General features: G+C 35.9%; 2 protein-coding genes across 2 annotated transcripts; one reads left to right on the top strand and one right to left on the bottom strand.

Annotated features, from left to right (window-relative positions):
- Positions 1–1,364: 1,364 nt before the first annotated feature.
- On the bottom strand, positions 1,365–9,845 carry LOC137028178 (CD48 antigen-like). Its single transcript, XM_067396948.1, has 8 exons — positions 9,819–9,845; positions 9,439–9,503; positions 8,246–8,292; positions 6,102–6,419; positions 5,125–5,415; positions 4,936–5,049; positions 4,744–4,808; positions 1,365–1,476 (listed from the first exon to the last, which is right to left on the bottom strand). Exons 1-8 carry the CDS (start codon positions 9,843–9,845, stop codon positions 1,429–1,431), a joined length of 975 nt encoding a protein of 324 aa, XP_067253049.1. The 3' UTR covers positions 1,365–1,428.
- A 2,193-nt stretch (positions 9,846–12,038) lies between these two features.
- Positions 12,039–19,155, top strand: LOC137029257 (junctional adhesion molecule C-like). The gene is made up of 5 exons (XM_067398831.1): positions 12,039–12,115; positions 12,659–12,988; positions 15,896–16,252; positions 16,510–16,581; positions 17,647–19,155. The coding sequence occupies exons 1-5, from the start codon at positions 12,073–12,075 to the stop codon at positions 17,754–17,756; spliced, it is 912 nt and encodes a 303-aa protein (XP_067254932.1). The 5' UTR covers positions 12,039–12,072; the 3' UTR covers positions 17,757–19,155.
- Positions 19,156–20,242: the final 1,087 nt, after the last annotated feature.

Below are 20,242 nucleotides of genomic sequence, written 5' to 3' on the forward strand. Positions count from 1 at the left end.
GCCGGTTGTTGTTAGATTTCATTGGCGATTTCAAATATGAAATTTAATCGTAAGGTTGGCGAACAGTTTTTGAGAATTTGATGTTTCCCCATTCAAAGAGATAGGAGCTGCATGATGCCCACGATGCCCGAGAGGCGTTTCAAAGATGGCCGCCGAGTGAAATGACTTGTCTTAAAGGGACTTTGGTATATCTCACCATCACAATCATCAGAACTTCAGACTCTGGAGGCTCCAGCCGCTCTAAGAAATGTAAGTGTTATTGTCACTGGTGATTATAATTTAATCATTCAATGCATTTTCCTTTGAGGAATGTTAAAATACAGTTTAGAGTTTAGAGTTATTTTTTTTATATCAACCAAATAAATGAAAAAGTGAGCTATAACTGAATATTAAAATATAGTTGAGAGATCATCTTGATCAACTTCAATTTCACATATTGTGATCATGGTTATGTAGTGTAGGGTGTCTGTGACAGTTTTCACATTACATGGAGTAGGCTCTTGCGTTATGAATTTTACTTGCATAATATTAGCCTGACTGTGAACACCACTGTTTCCCATTGATCTCAGTGCCGTGATGCTGTTTTAGCTGCTTTTGCTCAAACATCCACCATTTATCAGTTCAATTAATATCAAACGACTGATGACCACAGCAAAAACAAAAAACAAATCACTGGAGAGTCACATAAAGCTGATTTTATAAGATGGAAATATGACATCATAAGCATTAATCTATGCTTAACTGACATTGTTATCATTCAAAGAGGCATAAGAGAGCAGTGCATTTTTAATGTAAGATATCTTATGTTCTTCAGCGGATCCTCTATAACAGCAGGATCTTTTAAATAGCGCACTCTATCGGTGAAAAGTAGTGCTGTTATTAGACTATTATGTGGTTGTTTTGTACAGCACTTGCACTTGAGGCAGTAGAAATGTGCTTCATCAAAAAAACAACAACAGTGATTTCTGCTTTGTAAACTAGAGAGCGATAATGTGCTTGTGATATAGCAGCCAAAATATCTAGCAGATCACATTTTATGTGTGATACTGTAAAGCACTATGCAATGCAGTTAATATCCAATTCATTTTTTTAAAACTAATTAAACAAGAACAGTAAATGACAGTCATAGAAGCACAGTAAAGGGTGGAATCAATATTTACTAATGAAAGTTATGTACATTTCTATATGATAAACTAAAAATATAACATTTTAGTTGAGTTTATGGATGATATGCTATGGGTACAAACTAAATTAAACTAAAATTTCAGACATCACACACACACACACACACACACACACACACACACACACACACACACACACACACACACACACACACACACAGAACAAGGAATAAATGTGAGCAAAACCAAAAGGTGTGAGACAAGGTCCAGTGAGAGCTCTGACATCAGTTCTGGCAGATAAAGATCATCGTCTTTTGGGGACATTTTCATACACAGACTCCGTCTTTGATTTCTGCAAGAAAACCCAAACTCAATCAGGAACCTGCTGAAGCGACAAGAAAATTAACGACAGACCGAGATTTCTCTTTGAATAATCTTGTTGTTCTCTTAATAAAACCTTTTAAACCCTAGATAGATCAGTGGATCTGAACACAATTTTCTACCATTTTTACTCCAAGGTTTGATCTTGTATGCTGCTTTTATTTTTAATATGCAAATCTACAAATGCAGACAAGTTTTTTTTAACTACTACTGAATAGATTCTAACATGGAGCAGCAGGAGGAAATGACATCAAACATCTCATTCATGGCTTTTTAAACCATTAAATCAAACAGATTAAGTTCTGAAGGTTTTGTCATGACAGCTTCTGCATGGAGTATGAATGTCTTTCACACAAAAGCAACAGCAAAGACACTTATTGCAGCACATCTACGCAGCAACCGATGGCCGCTAAAGCTGCATTTAACCTCAGATAATCATGAACCGCAGAGACACTGCAGCTCGAGGACAGACTTCAGCACAGCTACACTCAAAAAAATGATTCTAGCTGCTTGTTCAGTTTATTTAAATAAAATAAGCTGAACCAACACAAATCTTTAGTTTTTTACTTAATTGGCATTCGCACTCAATTGTATTATGTTAAATGAAATTAAATTTGCAAAATGTTAGGTCAACCTAAACCATTTGTGTTGGGACTACATGAATCATTTATGTTGCATTGATTGAACCTGGGCAGTGGATTTCTAGTTCACAGCATGCTTTGCATAGGGAAAGATTGGGACAGTAAATGTTGAACTTAAGTGCTGTTTAATGTGTTTTTTAGTAAAGGGAAATACCTTTTAAAGTTTGAAGTTCAGTTATATTTGACATTTAAAAGAGTTTATGTTATGTCGATTTTTTGAGGTTACCATTATGCTGAAGTGTAGACCTTGTGGTTAGTCTATGGGTGGCTATGTAAAACAAATTTATATTGTTCTCAACGAGCATTAACTGTGCTCAAGCCAGTAATGAGAAGTTCTTTATCTGATCATTAGTTGCATGCTATAAATGTTACTTAGCATATGAATAAGTGTTATTTTAGTTTAGTTTTTATAGAAATATAAATAAATTACTTGGAGGGCCAGCACAAATTTTACACAGTCTACATATGGTCATCAGCTTTTCCCCTCTCAATGGTAATGAAACATGTATGTCTGTGAACAACAGCTACTCAAAACCTAAGCACAAGCGCACATCTTCACCATGATGGTAACAAAAAAACAAAAAAAAAAAGCACTGGTTGGATCAACAAGAATGAATTATGTTCAGGAAACATACACAGAATACGTCAAATGAAACTGGTGTGATCTCATTCAATTAGGATGAATTTCACTCATTAGTACAATTAACCTAGCTTAAGTTCAAATAAATCAGTTCAACTGTGTGGAAATAGGTGTCATAATTGAATTAAGTTAGACCAACAAGTTATTTTTTTGAGTGTAACATGGGTAAACCGCTCTGTCCTATAAAAGATGATTTTATATAATTGATTTTAGAATAACGAACACACGCATCTATAATTATAACTGTTTGTATATGATTTTAAACAAAAGATTATTTAAATTATTAGGCCATAGTCACAGACCACAGGCTGGTTTTGGTGTAATAGTCAAATGTTTTTAGCCTACATAGGCCTAACTAATACACGTCATAACACTTAATTCATGAGCTTTGCAAATTAAAAAAAAAAACTCATATTTTCAGGCAGACAGCAGCACATCAAAATCAGAAATGGGCTGTCCATAAACTAAACTAATGCAACAACGGGAGTGATCTTGTTCAGTCAGACGACACACATCAAGGTTACTGTTACTTGGTGGAACCTGGTGGCTCTCATTCGAATAAATGTGTAACCAAATCTAATTCATTCGTATGTATTGCTTTTTATTGGTGGTTCTCTTTTCCATGCTATATTCGTGCACTCCGTGCGTTAAAAGACAATCTGCACTATTGTTTACAAATTAATTCTTAATGTGTTCAAAAAGTACCAGGTCAAATGCCATGGTACCCACGCTTTAAACAGATTTACAGGTTGAGAAACGGTTTTTAAATGTCTATACTGTTGTAAAAGATTTCACTTGGCTTGTGTATGACCAGTAAGTTAAAAAAAAAAAAAATACAATCACTTTCACTTAGCGTTTGCATGCACATTTTTAACCCGATTATGCTTAATAAGCTGATAAGGCAACAACGAAATATGTCAATATTATTAATTATTCTTCTTTATGATGCTGAAAACTATATCACCTGGTCATCTTTGTCTCTGGCTTTCCTTGCCACAAAATATGAGTTTTGATAAACACTGTTACAAAGACCACAAATTCACATAAACACCCGAGAGACAAACTGCCCAACTAAAGGAAACACTGACCACCTTAGTGGTGACCAAACATTTTCAATAAAACATCAACATCTAAACCTCTGTTAATTCTCAAACATTAATTCTGTAGATAAATGACAGAATTAATCTGGTTAGTAATAAGTGAAGCTGGTAATGCTGTTTGTGAAGCCGTCAACATTTTTTCAACATTTATTTAACGTTGTTTCGATGGTTGCTTGTTATCTGGGGCCCCGCAACTGTTTGGTTACAAACAATCTTTAAAATATCTTCCTTTGTGTTCAGCAGAAGAAAGAAATTCATGCAGGTTTGGAACAACTTGAAGTTGAGTAAACGATGACAGAATTCTCATTTTTGGGTGAACTATCCCTTTAAGAATATCCAACCATCCAGCAAGTGTTTTGCTGTGGAGGAGGTTATACTTTAGCTCTTTTTTTTAACACTCCTCGGTTTTTAATGCTTCACAACTGACATAAATGAAATACTCAGATACACAAATATTAACATCACTAATGGGACGACAGCAGAAGCTGTCAGATTTAATAATTCAATGATAATAAATATTAATCAATGATAATATATTACTGTTACTAAAAACATGTGATCCATTTTAGAAACATTTTCTATCAAGCCAATTAACTGATTTGTGCCAGCTTTTTTTTAACATCTGCAAAATGATAATAGGCCTATCCCTGAAAAATGGAAAAACTAACACAGAGGTGCAAACAGTACATATGTTTAGTATAAATTGCTCTCCTTTTGATCTGCTCCTTACTGACGGTGACAATGACAGTTGATTCGATAAACCACCCACGCCTGTTCACTGACCGTCCGCTGCTGCAAACTTCAATCAGCAGGCTTCAATCACTAACTGACTGCAACAATTTCCTGTAACTTCTTACCTTTTTTGTGTGTGTTGTTGGTTTACACAATGCTGAATCAGTTTCGTCTTCCTCCTGGATTTGAACTGCATTGACAATAATACATATTGTTAAAACAACAAAGCTAGCAGTTTTACATAGAAATGTGTAAATCTGTAACAAATAAATGTTTCTGCTTCATTAATATTTTAAATTAATAATTGCTCTCTTGACCTTTTTTTCTGCATCTCCTGCAGGTACAGCATATCACGACTGCAGCTACAATCAACAGAGATCCAGCAGCAGCAGCAGAGATCAGCACTATGTACAATAAAGGTAGATTCTGACCTGTAATGGATGAAATAAATCATTAGTGTGAGTGAATCTGTCACATTAAATAAACACAGAGTACATCACCGCTACCTGCACATGTGTGACATAGTCGAGTGATGTTGTCCAGATGTTGAGTCTGGTTGCTGATGGGATTGTTCAGCACACAGCTGTAGGTGTTTTTATCCTGATATTCCACCTCCAGAGGTAGAGAGAGACTGATGCTGAGATCAGACACACTGATGCTGGACAATAAACTGTTTCCTTTGTACCAGGAGAGAGTCACATGACTCACATTCACAGCTGAACACACTAATGAACAATTTGATGATGATGAAGAACATTGTGAAGAGACTCTGGTAATGTTAGGAGTGGGCAGGGGAGCTGTAAAACATGAGACAATAAACAAATGTGGGTAAATCTAGTCATCAGATCTTAATTTCGATGTATTGTGATGACAGTCAGTGAGTGTTTTTCATCTCAAAATATATGAATAAATATTTCAATATGTAAATAGTTAAAGGAACATTCAGAGTTAAGCTCAATCAACAGCATTTATGGTGTAATGTTGATTACTACAGTTTATTTCTATTTGTCCTGCAGAAAAGCAAAAATCAATAGTACAGCCATAAGACATTAATGTTAACGTGATTTTAGTAAAAATGACTTGCTAACCTTTGTTTAATTTTACAATTCTGTCTCTCTGACAACAGAACACCTAAAATGACCCCCAAAAAATTATGATTTAAATAGATTTACAGTTCAAATACTACTCAAGTTTAAGGAGAAGAATTATTGTGTTTCTATTAAATAATTAGCTTCACATTTCACCTTTTAAATCTTTAAAAATTTGACCTCATAAGCGCCTATAAGCGCCTTGCCGTAAACTTTTATCTTTTCTTGCCGTAATAATTTTTTTCTTTTCTTTTCTTTTCTTTTTTTTTAAGAATAATTTGTGTGGTAATCAATATTATGCTATCAATTAAGTTTAAATTGTCTTGAGCAATATTCATCAACAGTTTCCTAATAACAAGAATATATAAAGAACTAAAGAAATGGTCTCTACTCACCATAGACAGAAACACTGAATGTTTTTGAGGATCGTTTCGCTCCACTTATTAGTAGTTGATAAACTCCAGCATGTTCAGTTGTGATGTTTGTGATGGTCAGAGATCCAGTTTGATCGTCCAGCTTCAGTCTGTCTCTGAATCTCCCATCAGTACCGTTATATGTAGAGAAGATTCCCGCAGCTCTACTGATTTCGGCTATCAGAGAGTTTTTAGCTCCATATTTCCACAGTAAATCTTCATCTTCATGTATTTTAGTAAGATCAGTGTATAAAGTGACAGAATCTCCCTCCATCTCTGACACTGAATCACCAAACACACCTGGAGAACAATAAACAGGTTCAAAACTGAAATCAGTTCATAATTATAGCAGCAGCAGAGATAAAAATCAAAATAAAAGGTGACATTTGATCTTTATTATGTTTTAAAGTTATCTGCATGTAGAGCAAAATAAACATTTGAAGTTGCATGACAAGTGAATAAGTTTATTTCATCTAGACATTTTCAGTAGTTTCACATTTTTATATTTGGCTCATTGCAAAAAGACCTAAAAAAAATAAAAACAGCAAATGCAAATTTAAACAATAGCAGCAGAATTATTTGCCTAAAACTGGAAGAAATTAGGCTATCAATATACAGCTATGGAAAAAATTAAGAGACCACTCCAAGTTCAGAAATCAATGTTAAGTGGTCTCTTAATTTTTTCCATAGCTGTATATAAAACTTACCAATCAGACTCCACCAACACAAACTGAACAAAACAAGCATCATGTTTCAGAACATCTCCAGCGTTTCAGTGAAAACTGATCTAATAAACCTATTTGGTGCATATCCTCCCCCCACTGGGTTTGATCACCCTACTGTTTCACTCTCTCACACACACACACACACACACACACACACACTGTGCGCATGTTATTATATAGGCCTATATAAAGTCTTAATAACCAGACAATGTGTGTGTGTGTGTGTGTGTGTGTGTGTGTGTGTGTGTGTGTGTGTGTGTGTGTGTGTGTGTGTGTGTGTGTGTGTGTGTGTGTGTGTGTGTGTGTGTGTGTTTCTGACTGTAACGGTGCATAGCTGATACAATTGCTGCATGTATTCAAGAAGAGCGCTATGTAGAGTGTTTTAAGACGGTAACTCTATTAACTTCACAGAGCAAGAGCGCAGCAACTTCACCCTACATGCAGAGACAACCGACAAACCGAGACTGAGGCCAGATCCACATAAAGCCAGAGCTTTCCCTATCCAATCTTTTTTTTCCTTGTTCTAAAAACAAATTCTGTAAACACAGCATCAACTCAAGAAATATCTGCGTACAAACGAAACCACTGGAACCGACTCAAAAGTATACATGCCAGACCAGTGGAGCTGTAATTCTGCCACAGAGATACACTAAAAACAGAGAATAAGACCTGGAGCATGCGCTTAAACCTTGCGCGCTGTATACAAACTTTAGTAAAGCTTAGAAATAAAGTTCAGTCAGCACCACTAAAGTCAAAAATTACAAGAGACAAACAAATTTTTTATTGGCATATTTTGCTAAAGTTACAATTTGGCGCTATGGCTCTGTTCTAAATTCCCCGTCGTTTTCATGAGCTCCATGAAAGCCAAGACCGAGAACAGCGGCAGCTTCTGGGGACAACCTACCATTTTTAACTGGGAGAGCAGCACAAAATCCCCCTATCAAGAACAGAGCCTGCATCAATGACAACAGAATGACACTGATTAAGTTAAACACAAGTTTAAGGAGGAGCTGGGGAGGAGGTGGGTCACAAGCAGTGTGCAGTGGAAGCAGCCAAGCAAGCAGAGAGACAGAAGCTGCATTTAAGTATTGCACCTTATTTGAGAGTTGCCAGTGGAGTCCATAGAAATCAGATCAGCTGATATGGGTGGGGTTGGACTTTGCGAATCAGCTGATAGTGGAGCTTGACTATGAGGCCTGCCTGAACTAACGCAGAATGCTTGATTTTTACTTTAGTAAAGCTAACAGGCTCAGTAGCTTCTGCAGAACGAACACAAGCATGTAGACTGCTATTGTTGTAGTTGCTGTTACGTTTCTGTAGTGGTGTCAAGGGTGTTGTTTTCAGATTTATCCACTCTGTTGCCCGGTTTCAAAAAATAGCATTTTCAGGCTCCCAAAACACCAGCTCCATCTCTAGGAAACACCGATACATCTCCATGTGGATGGGTTCTGAAACACAGGGGAATATATACACATAACAAGAGGTTAACAAGGCACACCTGAAACTGATTAATCACTATGACAACTAATGAGGGTAACTATGGCAACAAACAGGGTGGCATAAGGCACTGAACAAGGAAGTAAATACAGTCCATAAACACAAAACCAAGACAGGGGAACAGTAAAATAAGCCTCAATAAATATATATCAAGGCTCAATTATGGAAAAAAAATACTGTGAATTAAACGTTTATAATCTGGATATAAACACTGATGTTGTGACAATCGCAATCAAAATGCGTAAGAGACCTAAAAAATATATGTTATGCTTGATACAGATTGTATTACACTGTTAAGCCTGTCGAAGGCGACCAGTGACTGTTAAAATGTATTCGATAAAATCTGTTGAAAAACTCTGAACAAAAGTCTTCATTCATTCATTTCTTTTACTCATTTATTTTTTTTTTTCTTTTTTAATATACTCATTTATAACTTTAAATAGAACGTTTTGTCAGAACCTTAAGTAAATTAGGCTACATATTATTTTGTTTGGCTGCCTAATGTTTTGTTTTCAGAATCACTGTAGAACCGTGATCTCTATTTCTAAAAAAATACAGATAATCCAGAGTCATAAATTAAGCCTAAAAGAAAATATGGCATCTAACTTATTGGCTATTAGCACTGATATTAAAATGTACAGTCATACAGTCAGACTAGTCAAAAACAAAATTATTTATATATAGCGCTTTTACAATTGGTAATTGTTTCAAAGCAGCTTTACATATTAGAAGCACAGAAAAAAGGGAAGTGGTTAAAAATAAGCTGTACAAACAAGCGTGGTAACATGTAACATATACAAGATGGTGCTACATTAAGCCAATGTCGGCTGACTCCCAGGGGTGGAAAAAAACCCCCTAGGAGAAAAACCCAGCGTGCTAGCACTGGGAAAAAAAGTCCTAGGAGGGAAAAAACCCCTTGGAAGATATATATAATATATGTAAATGGATATGGAGATCAAAATCTGAATTATACATTTTTATTATAGAGATTAAAAATAGATTATATATAAATATATGTAAGTGGATACGGGGATTAAAAATCGGAATTATAGATGCAGCCAGAACTGGATCTGTAGGCCCATTGTCTCCTGGGCTACGTTGTAGTCAGGTCCAGACACAGGTTCTCCATCTGATCTGGATACGGCCTGGATCCAGCACCCGACTAGGAGGTAAAATGATGAAGTCTTAGTGTAGCTTACATTAACAAGGATTTGGGGCAATTAATGCATTATAATAGAGGATTCTGAAATGTTTTATTATTTAAAAACGTGGCGCTTCTCATCCAGTGTGTAAAGTTCTGCAAACCACACCTCACCTATGGACAAATCATATACCTCTCGGATTTCATCAAAAAATATTTAAATTTGTGTTCTGAAGATGAACAAAGTTCTTGCGGGTGTGGAACGACATGAGGGTGAGTAATTAATGACATAAATGATCATTTTCATTTTTTCATTTTTTTTCAACAAACTCTTACTGAGGTGAGACACTGGCAGCTCGACATCTCGAGCTCGAGTCAAACTGAAACCTGCTGCGGTTGGTTTTCTTCAGAAACATGGTTTGATCTGCTGGATGGACAAACAGCTTTGCAGGCAAGTGGTAACTGTTTCATCTATGTATAGGTGTAGAGCTTCTTCCTGTCCTGCAGTTATAAACCTCACAGTCACAGTCTGACTTTCCTCCTACACAGAATAGCTTTACAGTGAAATAAAATTCATCCTTAAAAAAATGTTTTACACATCAAAAACAATCATATTTAAAAAAAATCTTAGATTGTGTTGAAGTCATTGGTTATTTGGAATAATTTACTTCAGTGTCTTGTGCTGAGTTCTGTGTTAAATATATTGTGGTACAATGAATTTTCCATTAAAGGGATAGTTCACCCAAAAATGTGACCCCAGACCACATAATGGTAGGCTATATTTTTTTGAAATTGAGGTTTATACATCATCTGAAAGCTGAATAAATAAGCTTTCAATTAATGTATGGTTTGTAGGATAGGACAATATTTGGCCGAGATACAACTATTTGTTCAGCTCACTCTGGCTACTCCGGTTGTCTCTGTATGTGTATTTTAGGCAACAATAAAACAAAATATTATAAAACACCAATCTGCCTCTTTTTGTTTTCATTTAAAAAGTCTTAAACATATTTATAGCCACACAAATGTGGTTCAGGCAAATGAGTTTCTTGATTATCTTTACTGCAAACAATATATAAAACACAGCCCTCCTTGGGTTTACATTTTAAAAATAATTAACATATTAATATGTGGTTTGGTAGCCTAATATGTGCATAGCCTACTCTAATTATCTTCACTGTAATAAAAATAAAATTATAACATAAACCACAACCCTGTCTCCTTTTGTTAAATGTCAATTTTAACATTAATAATAGCCGTTATAAAAGTATAAGTAAAAGGTAGCCTATAAGAAGCTATACAATAAGAAATAAAGTAAACAATTCAGTCAAACATACAAAGTCATATATAAAATCTATCTTTGTTTGCAACAGTTATGTTAACAACAATAATAAGAAAATCTGTCTGAGCTAATCAGCTGATGGACGCCATGCTGCTTTGTCATGCACATCCCACGTGAAAATAATTGCTCACAGTGTTGCCAAGTCCGCCATTTTTCCTGCGGAATTGGGCTACTTTTACACTGTTGCCACAAATTGAAGCGACCCCCAAATAACATGATATTTAGCCCATCAATCAAAGCAAATCAAAAACCACAGCCAATTAGAAGAGAGTGTGGGCGGGCTCTCTCTGCAAGAGCACAGCAGACACAATGAAATAGGCAAGTACATAGTAAAATTCATAATATTACACTATTTAAACATTATTTAAAGTATATACAGAGTGACAGAACCATTATTTGTCATAGAATACACTTGTTTGTTCGCACTGAGTTTACAGTTTGAACGTTCTTAGTGTTGTTTTCATTACAGCTAAAAAGCTGGGAACACAGAATGAAATTCAAACTCACGTTAGATACTTTTAACATTAAATAAAGCACATAAACAGTACCTTAGATTATCATTGCCATACTTTGTGTTGCTGTTTCAGCCACGACGTTGCAGAGAAATAGAAACTGCTTCTAAAATAGAATATTTGCGTATCGTGGCTGGTTAGGACAAAAATTCAGATTAACATGGAAAAGATACCTTTTAATGCTTGTTGCGGCGTCACATTGTATCGCATAGGACAAGGTGAAATACGCGAAATTTTACCCCCGGAACGCGATTTTTTACCGTGAGACCCCGCCCCCCGAAACGCTATTGGGCTAGTTTTAAGTAGCAATTGGGCGGCTTATGTTGTGAAAACTGGCAACCCTGATTGCTCCCTTAGTGCGTTCATCTACATAATGGCACGCAGGTGTCCTGCTCCCTCCAGAGTCCCCACTTCAAGAAAGAAAAAAAAAGACAACTTACGTTTTATTTTGACCGTTATAAATATGCTGAGGCTATCTGTCTACACTAGGGTGCCCTCCTTTAGGGCATATAGATGCTCCCTTTGGAATTTGCCCTCAGTGTAGATAGTTACTGAGCACATTTATAATGGTCAAAATAAAAAGTAAATTGACTTTTTTTCTTTCTTTTACAAAACACTGGAAATGTGTATAGAGGTGTCATCAGAAAGTCCCTATGTCCGGTTACTTTCATTTTCGGTAGGCGTCAACATAGACAGAAAATACTTGTTTCCACAGAATCAGTTTTCCGGAGTAGAGATGATGAGTCTCTTTATTTTCATTCCATGGTTTTTACAGCCTGGTAAGCATGTGTTTCTGTGACGCGTATTCATGGTATTCTACCGCTGTAAAGATTGAAATTCAGATTTCTTTCTTTTCTATTAATCCGCAGCTGTCGTCGACGCAAATAATATTCTTCATGACGCGGTCCTCCTGTCCGTAATCGGTGTTTTATTTATCCTCTCTATGTCATCTTGCGATTTGTTTTTGTTTTTTTCACAGCAAAGCACTTGTCCGTAAAACTCTTTAAATCCTTAACCGAGCTTTGTTCACTGACTGAACCATCATTTATTATTTTAATAATTAATTGTTGTTTTAAGAGGCTGAGAATTTAGAATGACAGCGTGCGCGACTGCGCGTACCCGAGCCCGTCAAATACACACAAAAGTATGTCAAATAAACATAGGCTAGTTGACTCTGTAAACATAGTACATGGCTGACTCTTTCTGTGTTCGGTCTAGAAATTTTGTGACTTTATTTGAAAGAAATTTGCAGAAAATCAAAATTCACTGCTTGTTATGTGTCCTAGAAGTGATTTATGATTATGTTTTCCTTTCTTCTTCAGGTGTGTCTGGTGTCGATACAGAGAGAGTGTCAGTGATGGAGGGAGATTCAGTCACTCTGAACACAAATGTTAAAACAAACCAACAAGAGAAGATTAAATGGTATTTTAATAACATTCGCATCGCTAAAATCAATGGAGATCTCAGTAAGATCTGTACAGATGTTCAGTGTAATGAAGATACTGAGAGATTCAGAGACAGACTGAAGCTGGATCATCAGACTGGATCTCTGACCATCATGAACATCACAGACACAGACTCTGGACTCTATAAACTACAGATCATCAGCAGCAACAGCATCAGTGAAAAGATCTTTATTATCACTGTCCATGGTGAGTCATTTAATGCTTATTCACAATCTGATTACATCAGTTACTTTCAGAGCTGTTTCTCTTTACCTGTATAGCTGCATCCCAGACATTTGTGGACCCCTCTTGTACGACCTTCTTTTATTCTGTGTTAAAATACTTATATTTATTTCATTTTAGTCATTTAGCAGATGCTTTTCTCTAAAGCGATTTCACTGGGAATCCAAAGTGCAGAAGTAAAAATAAAAATTAAAAATGTGTTTTTTAATCACAAAATGTGGATATTTTCAGGTCTAGAAAGAGAATGTGTTGTTTTTGGACACACAATTAGATTATTAATTATTTTTAAGGGTAATACATACAGAGTCCTGCATATGACATGCAAGAAAAAAAATGTAAAAATGCACACGATTTTTTTCCTGCATGTCATGTCCGGGGCTCTGTAAATACACTATTAATTTGAAGTGAACGATAAAGTGAGACCATTGGGGTAAGATCAAGCAGCAACATCCCTCTGTTTCTCTTGAAGCCAAGTGACTTAAACTGCAATTCATCGACTGACCGCTAGGGACAGGCTCCAAAAGAGAGCAGAATCTCCTTGATCCCCATGTTAAAATGCCCAACTTTACAGCAGAAAGAAACATGTTTACAGGCTGATACAAATTGTGGTTTTGGTCTATACTGTTAATTTTGCCCTTCATGACAACTGTGGGGGTGATTTTGTTTTATAACTCATCTGTTTAAATTATATTAAGCCTTAAAGTTCTGCATAATTAAGGGCACAGCAACTTGAGTGACAGGTGGATTGCCACTGCTGTCACCACTAGCTGACTGTCTAATAGACATTAGAATGATTTAAATGAATAATGGTAGTTATTAATCTCTTATTGGCCTGTTTAGCTTGAGCCATGGAACAAACAAAACAAGCCCTGAAAATTGATAAAAGAACACATATTATACATTTAATCTTATTAGACAATTAGTTAATTGCATTTGATAGATTTTACTTTCAATAAAACTTTTGCAATAATGATTTGTAAAAGGTGTTTTAATGCATGTTTGGCCTGAGTTTTGTTGCATTTACATTGTTCTGACCACTAGGGGTCACCGTGGAGACGGGTGTCATTGTTTCAAAGCCTCGACACATTACATCACATTTGCTTCAACTGCTTCAGTGTTTCACAAAGCCTCGATCTGCCCATCACTACTTTGTGACCGTTAAAAAAGTACATTCTAAATAGTATAAATATATGGTAGTATGAATGAAATTGTGACATACTACATTTGCCATGTTGTCATTATCATGTGACCTACCAGTGTCAGATGCGTAGCTTCACTGCCATTCAGAAATCCTCTCCCGTGACCTCAAAGGATAGTAAGGTGTCCATCCAATGTGCATTTCAGGATCTTGCCGGAAGTAGTAGGTCATCCGGGGACTTTTCGCCTAAATCATTTGGCATCCTATTTCGGGTATGCTATATATAGTAGGGAAGCTTTTGATTTCAAATTACACCGATGACGCATCCAGTACACTGTTTCTACCTGTATATAGTAGACCGTTTTTAGCTGTATATTGCTGCGCTATATACAGCCTACATAAGTATCGCTGCGCCACTGAGTGTGTATGTTGCTGCGTCTGTCTTAGCAGCCACTCTTAGCAAAGTAAACATATGTTTGTTCTCAATTAATATTGTTCATTGAAGATTATTGTATTATTTAGAAGAGTGTTGTGAGAGATATATCGAGTGAATTACCTGCATTCAGATTTAGCATTTTCCTTCAGGTCATTCCTATGTTCAAAAAAAAAAAACAACAAAAAAAAGAAGTCTGTTTGAATTTCCACTGTGATCTTGTCCTTTTAACATTTAAAGTCCCCCTGAAATCAAAATGTAAGTTTTTTAACTTTTAGTATGAATATAGCCTTAAGGTTATGAATAAGCTGGTGTTCCAAAACAATGACAAAATTCATATTTAGGAGATATAAGCATTCAAAACTTTGTCACTAACTTCTGCTAAAATGGATCATGGATTTTCATGACATCACATTACACTTCAGCTTCTCATCAGATCTTCTGTCCAATCAAATGCTCTCTAGAATCTGAAGTCCCGCCCCTCCTACACTATAAACAGACGCTGAAGCTGCGGCTGAAATCAGTCATTTGCTCACATATTTACTACATTGAATGTAGACCACAAAATGCATCCAACCCATTTGAATTCTGCACAGAATGCTGTATTTTAAAGTGATATAGAGGACATTAGGAGGAGAAATGATTAAAAATTAGAAGGAAACTGAGGTTTTGCCGAGTTCAACGGCTCTGGCCGAGCTGTGGTATAAACAAAACGCTATTGGCTATTTAAAAAAGGGGCGGAGCTGTCCTGCTGCATGTTCCATGGCAATTCAGTGGGCATTTAATGGGTATTCCCGTGCCCGACACTGACAGTGACTGCGACTGAGTGACTCGTTCATAAAGTCAATCTTTGCCGCCATCTAATGGCATATTAAATGTAACTTCTGTTGCTGTTCACGGTCAGGGACTATTTTTTCCAGTAGAAGGAAGCTTTTTAATGATTTTATTTCATGTAAGTTGCATTGATACATATCATTTTGAAACATTTTTTTTGCTTTAATATTTGTATTGTGTGGTAACTGTTTTATTAAAGCAATAAGCCCTGTGAAGCTGTGGTTCACAGTGAATGTAAAACAGCTCCGCTCTATGTTGTGCCTAACAACGCCCCTTAGCTGTTATAAATTTACTGTAAACCACAGCTTCTTGGGGCTTATTGCTTTATTTTACCATGGTGAATAATAATGGAAGTTAATGATTTCACAACCAATTTGAAAGTTCCATGCGACTGCCACTAGGGGGTGAAATGCAACTATTTGTGCAATTTTTTTTGTGTGTGTTTTGCAAATTATTTGTGTTTCAGATGTTCCTGGTGCGGAGATGAATAGAACGAAGACAAAGTCAGTGAAAGAGGGAGAATCTCTCACTTTAGATCCCGGTGTAATGAAAACCCCCAAAGATTCGATGACATGGTACTTCAATGACACACGCGTCGCTGAAATCACTGGAAATCAGAGTAAGAGCTGTACATATGTTCATACTGAAGAGAGATTCAGAGACAGACTGAAGCTGGATCAACAGACTGGATCTCTGACCATCATGAACACCAGAAACACAGACTCTGGACTTTATGAACTGAAGATCATCACTAACAGCAGCAGCATCTGTCGGCAGCACAGCATCAGCATTATCAGTGAAAAGAGTAGTGAGACTGTCAATAGTGAGTATAATTCACTCATTCAGTTCATTTTCCCTTAAGCAGGTCTAGAGTATACTTCAATGTTTGTGTTTTCATTGTGGCCTGACTGAAAAAGAGAGCTCTCAATATTAAAATATAATTGTGATCATCTCTATTATCGTAACATGCATGTCAAGTGGCACATCAACAAATGTGTGTTGTTCACAATTCAAAAATAATCAACACGAACAATGAATAAAATCAGTCTCTGCTAATAATGACTCTTTTTTTCATTACAGATTGGATTGTGTATTTACTTGCTATAGGAGGAGTAGCTGTCTGTATTCTGCTGGTGGTTGCAGGTGTAACTGGTGAGAATTTCTGGTTGTGTTTTCTGTGTGTGAATGTGTGATGTGGTTTCATTCAGTCAACATTACACAAACATCAGTATAATGACTAAAGATAGTGCTGCCTTTTTAGATGTGAAGTTGTTTAGAAAAGATGACTGAATTTTAAACTGAAAGTTAGAAGTTTTGTTTCAAATCACATGCAAAAAAATCACATGACAGTTATATTTTGTGTGTCATTTTATTGAAACAATCCAAGTTGGGTTGAAAATGGACAAACCCAGCAATTGGGTTGTTTTAACCCAGCGGCAGGGTTAAATGTTTGCCCAACCTGCTGGGTAGTTGGGTAGCATAGTAAAAATTACTGTATTGCTTAATTAAAATTAACCCAAAGTATGTTGATTATGAACATTTATTAATGTGCAATGAATAATTATTAAACAATAAACATTTATTAAATTGCTTATTAATACATTTATATTAATAAACTATTAAACTATTAAATTTATATTAATAAAATATTAAAGCTTATTAATAAACATTCACCTTTTGTCTATTATTATTGCATCTGGTTTTAATTTCCCAACTATTTTGGGTTCATTTTAAGCTAGCCATATAGCAATTTTTAAACAATAGTTGAGTTAAATAAAACTACCCAGCAGGTTGGGCAAACATTTAACCCAACCGCTGGGTTAAAACCACCCAATCGCTGGGTTTGTCCACTTTCAACCCAACTTGGGTTGTTTTTAACCCAGCATTTTTAGAGTGTAGCATTCCTGTAAAATTAGCCTAAAATGCCTAAAAAAGGCACACCCAAAGTATGCTTTGGATGCTGTTCTTGAGCAAATCTGGAGTATATGCATGGTTTTGGTCTCTTTTGAAAGGTCTGTATATTGCCAGCGATACAGTGGAAGCTAACAGGTTAATCGCAAAGCATCAGATATTGCATTCAAACATGCTGCTTGTAGTCCAGTAGATGACACTGGGATTCAGTTTATCAGATTGTAGATTCATTATTTTAGTATTTTGTGAGTGTGACTGTGTGTGTGAAATGAACATCAATCATGTGAATCTGTTTTCTTCTTACAGGTGAATGGCGTAGAAAACGCACCTATGAAAACATCATCCTGCATCCCTCATTAAGTAATCTCTCACCTGTTGGTTGGACAGAGGATGAGTTTTATTTACAGTATGTGTAATTCTGTCACAACCATTTAGCTTTTAAACAGTGTTAAGTGTAAAGGGATGTAAGCGTTTCATTCAGGACAGTGTAGTCTCACATAGCAAGACCTTCAGACTGACGGCAGAAGGTCTGGACTGTATCGCATCTTTCATGGGCCAAGGACCGCCCAAGAGGATGTTTGACTGACATGTAACGCAATCAATTAAAACTAAATAAATCATTATTTTGCCATAATAACACCACATAAAGTGCTGCCCTCGGGGAAAACGCTTTCATTCTTGGAAATTTCGCTGCTATTTTGTTTTCAAAGAAGAAAATGCAAATGACATGGTTGAACAGTGCAAACTCTGCCTTCCAGCTATGGAAACACTTTCTTTATCAAAGGACTAAAAAATAATCTTTAACACCATACTGTAGCCACTAGATGTCTGAATAGCCCTTTACATATGTATATTCAGGGCTGTGTATTCCCAAGTTGTGGAAATGAGACATGATTGCTTAGTTTTAATAGGTTTTAAAAGTAACAAAAATGCTAAATATTAAAATTAAAGCAGAACAAACATGAACAGAAATGTTTGATCCTAGCTTGTTCAGTTTGGTTATGATCTCATGTCACTTTTATAGGCCTATTTTTAAGCTCTAAATAATAACAATGATAATAATATTGCAATTGGTAATTTATCAGATTTTGTAAATATTTCTATTGTTGAGACCCATTCAAAAATATGGACATTTGTAACATTTAAAAACTAGCAAAAATTTGAAAAGAAATAATTAAAATTAAATTTAAAAATACAATTTATTTACAGTGAAGTTGACCCCTTTTCTTTCTTTCTTTGTACATGTGACCTTGAAGTAATCCAAAAGTAGTCAGATTACAATACTTTCATATTGTGGCACTTGGATTACATTACTGAATACTTTTTTTATGAAGTAATTTGTAACTGTAACGGAATACATTTTTTAAAGTAACCCTCCCAAGCCTGACCATATGCATCAGACATTCAGCCAACAGTCTGTGGGCATGATGTCTGAGGCTGAGACTAATGCTGACTTGCAATATGTTTGTGCATCATGGATATTTTTGATCTTCAGTCTAAACTGTGAAGCTTAGTGAAATTTTCCTGGATTTAACCCTGGGAGTTATTCCAGCCCTATTGCGCATTGTGGACACTACTGTGGACAGCTATTCAATAGTCTTTTTATTTTAAATGCAGTGTTTTCAGTGGTGTAACTGCATATGAGCCTCTACAGAGGACACTCCGTATGCTTCCACCCAGTGGACAGAAGTTGTAAATGCAAATATAATTCCTTTAAACAAAAAAATTATGGCTGGTCAAAAAAGATGATCATGGCAGGAAAATCATTTATCAAAATATGATAACTTAAAGGAATTTTTTTTTTTAATTTTTAAAGTAGGCTATTTCATATACAGAGCCATATAAGTATATATTAAATATATATAGTCAATTTTGATTAACCATGTGTCCACTAAATTGCACATCATGCATCTGCAGCTATATTTCAGCTAGTCATGTTGTTTTGAAAATACTTAGTTCTTAGTAAATCCGTTTATGTTATCATTATGTAGCTTACAGAGTATTTACTGTAAAAATTTTTTGCAAAGTGCAAGTTTTGTTGGCAAAGGTTATTTACACTATTGCTCCTCCCACCATTGACTGGTTGAGCAAGACAAAATTACTTGAACCTGTAATTAGTATGGTAACATGAACATTGCTGTGGCTTATCAGCTGAGAGCTACTTAAAATATAAATTAATAAAATGTGTTCATGATGGTCAGAGATCCAGTCTGATGATCCAGTCTAAATAAAGTGACTAACGGGTATTTAACAGGCCTATAATTAAAATTCGAGGTGGTGTCCTCGCAGTGATTGGACGGGATGGCACACCGACCGTGACGTGCAACTCATAATGTTAAGCCCAAAGTGAATAGCATATGCATATATACTAGACACATAGCCTTTCAAATCAAAGTGTAGTCCATATATAATCATGGCTCACTTCCTGGACCTTCAAGGACAGCTTTACTGATCAGCAGGTTCAATATAATTAGGGTTAGGTGTAGGTCCTACACTTACATGCTTTTCCATTCACATGCTATTTGCTCCAGTGTATTGTAGTGCATTTTAAAGGTGCCCTAGATTCAAAAATTGAATTTACCTCGGCATAGTTGAATAACAAGAGTTCAGTACATGGAAATGACATACAGTGAGTCTCAAACTCCATTGTTTCCTCCTCCTTATATAAATCTCATTTGTTTAAAAGACCTCTGAAGAACAGGCGAATCTCAACATAACACCGACTGTTACGTAACAGTCGGGATCATTAATATGTACGCCCCCAATATTTGCATATGCCAGCCCATGTTCAAGGCATTACACAAGGGCAGCCAGCATTAACGTCTGGATCTGTGCACAGCTGAATCAACAGACTAGGTAAGCAAGCAAGAACAATAGTGAAAAATAGATTAATAATAAGCAA

Source organism: Chanodichthys erythropterus, chromosome 10 (assembly GCF_024489055.1).
Source record: "Chanodichthys erythropterus isolate Z2021 chromosome 10, ASM2448905v1, whole genome shotgun sequence".
In the NCBI taxonomy this organism is placed as follows: Eukaryota; Metazoa; Chordata; class Actinopteri; order Cypriniformes; family Xenocyprididae; genus Chanodichthys; species Chanodichthys erythropterus.

Excerpts from the sequence above, each read along its gene's own strand:
- LOC137028178 (XM_067396948.1), bottom strand. The coding sequence starts at position 9,845 with ATGTCGAGCTGCCAGTGTCTCACCTCA. Across the intron at positions 9,504-9,818 it reads GCTGCCAGTGTCTCACCTCA|TCGGGTGCTGGATCCAGGCC; the intron begins GTAAGAGTTTGT and ends TTTACCTCCTAG. Across the intron at positions 5,416-6,101 it reads ATTCAGTGTTTCTGTCTATG|CTCCCCTGCCCACTCCTAAC; the intron begins GTGAGTAGAGAC and ends CATGTTTTACAG.
- LOC137029257 (XM_067398831.1), top strand. The coding sequence starts at position 12,073 with ATGATGAGTCTCTTTATTTTCATTCCATGGTTTTTACAGCCTG. Across the intron at positions 12,989-15,895 it reads CTTTATTATCACTGTCCATG|ATGTTCCTGGTGCGGAGATG; the intron begins GTGAGTCATTTA and ends TTTGTGTTTCAG. Across the intron at positions 16,253-16,509 it reads GAGTAGTGAGACTGTCAATA|ATTGGATTGTGTATTTACTT; the intron begins GTGAGTATAATT and ends TTTTCATTACAG.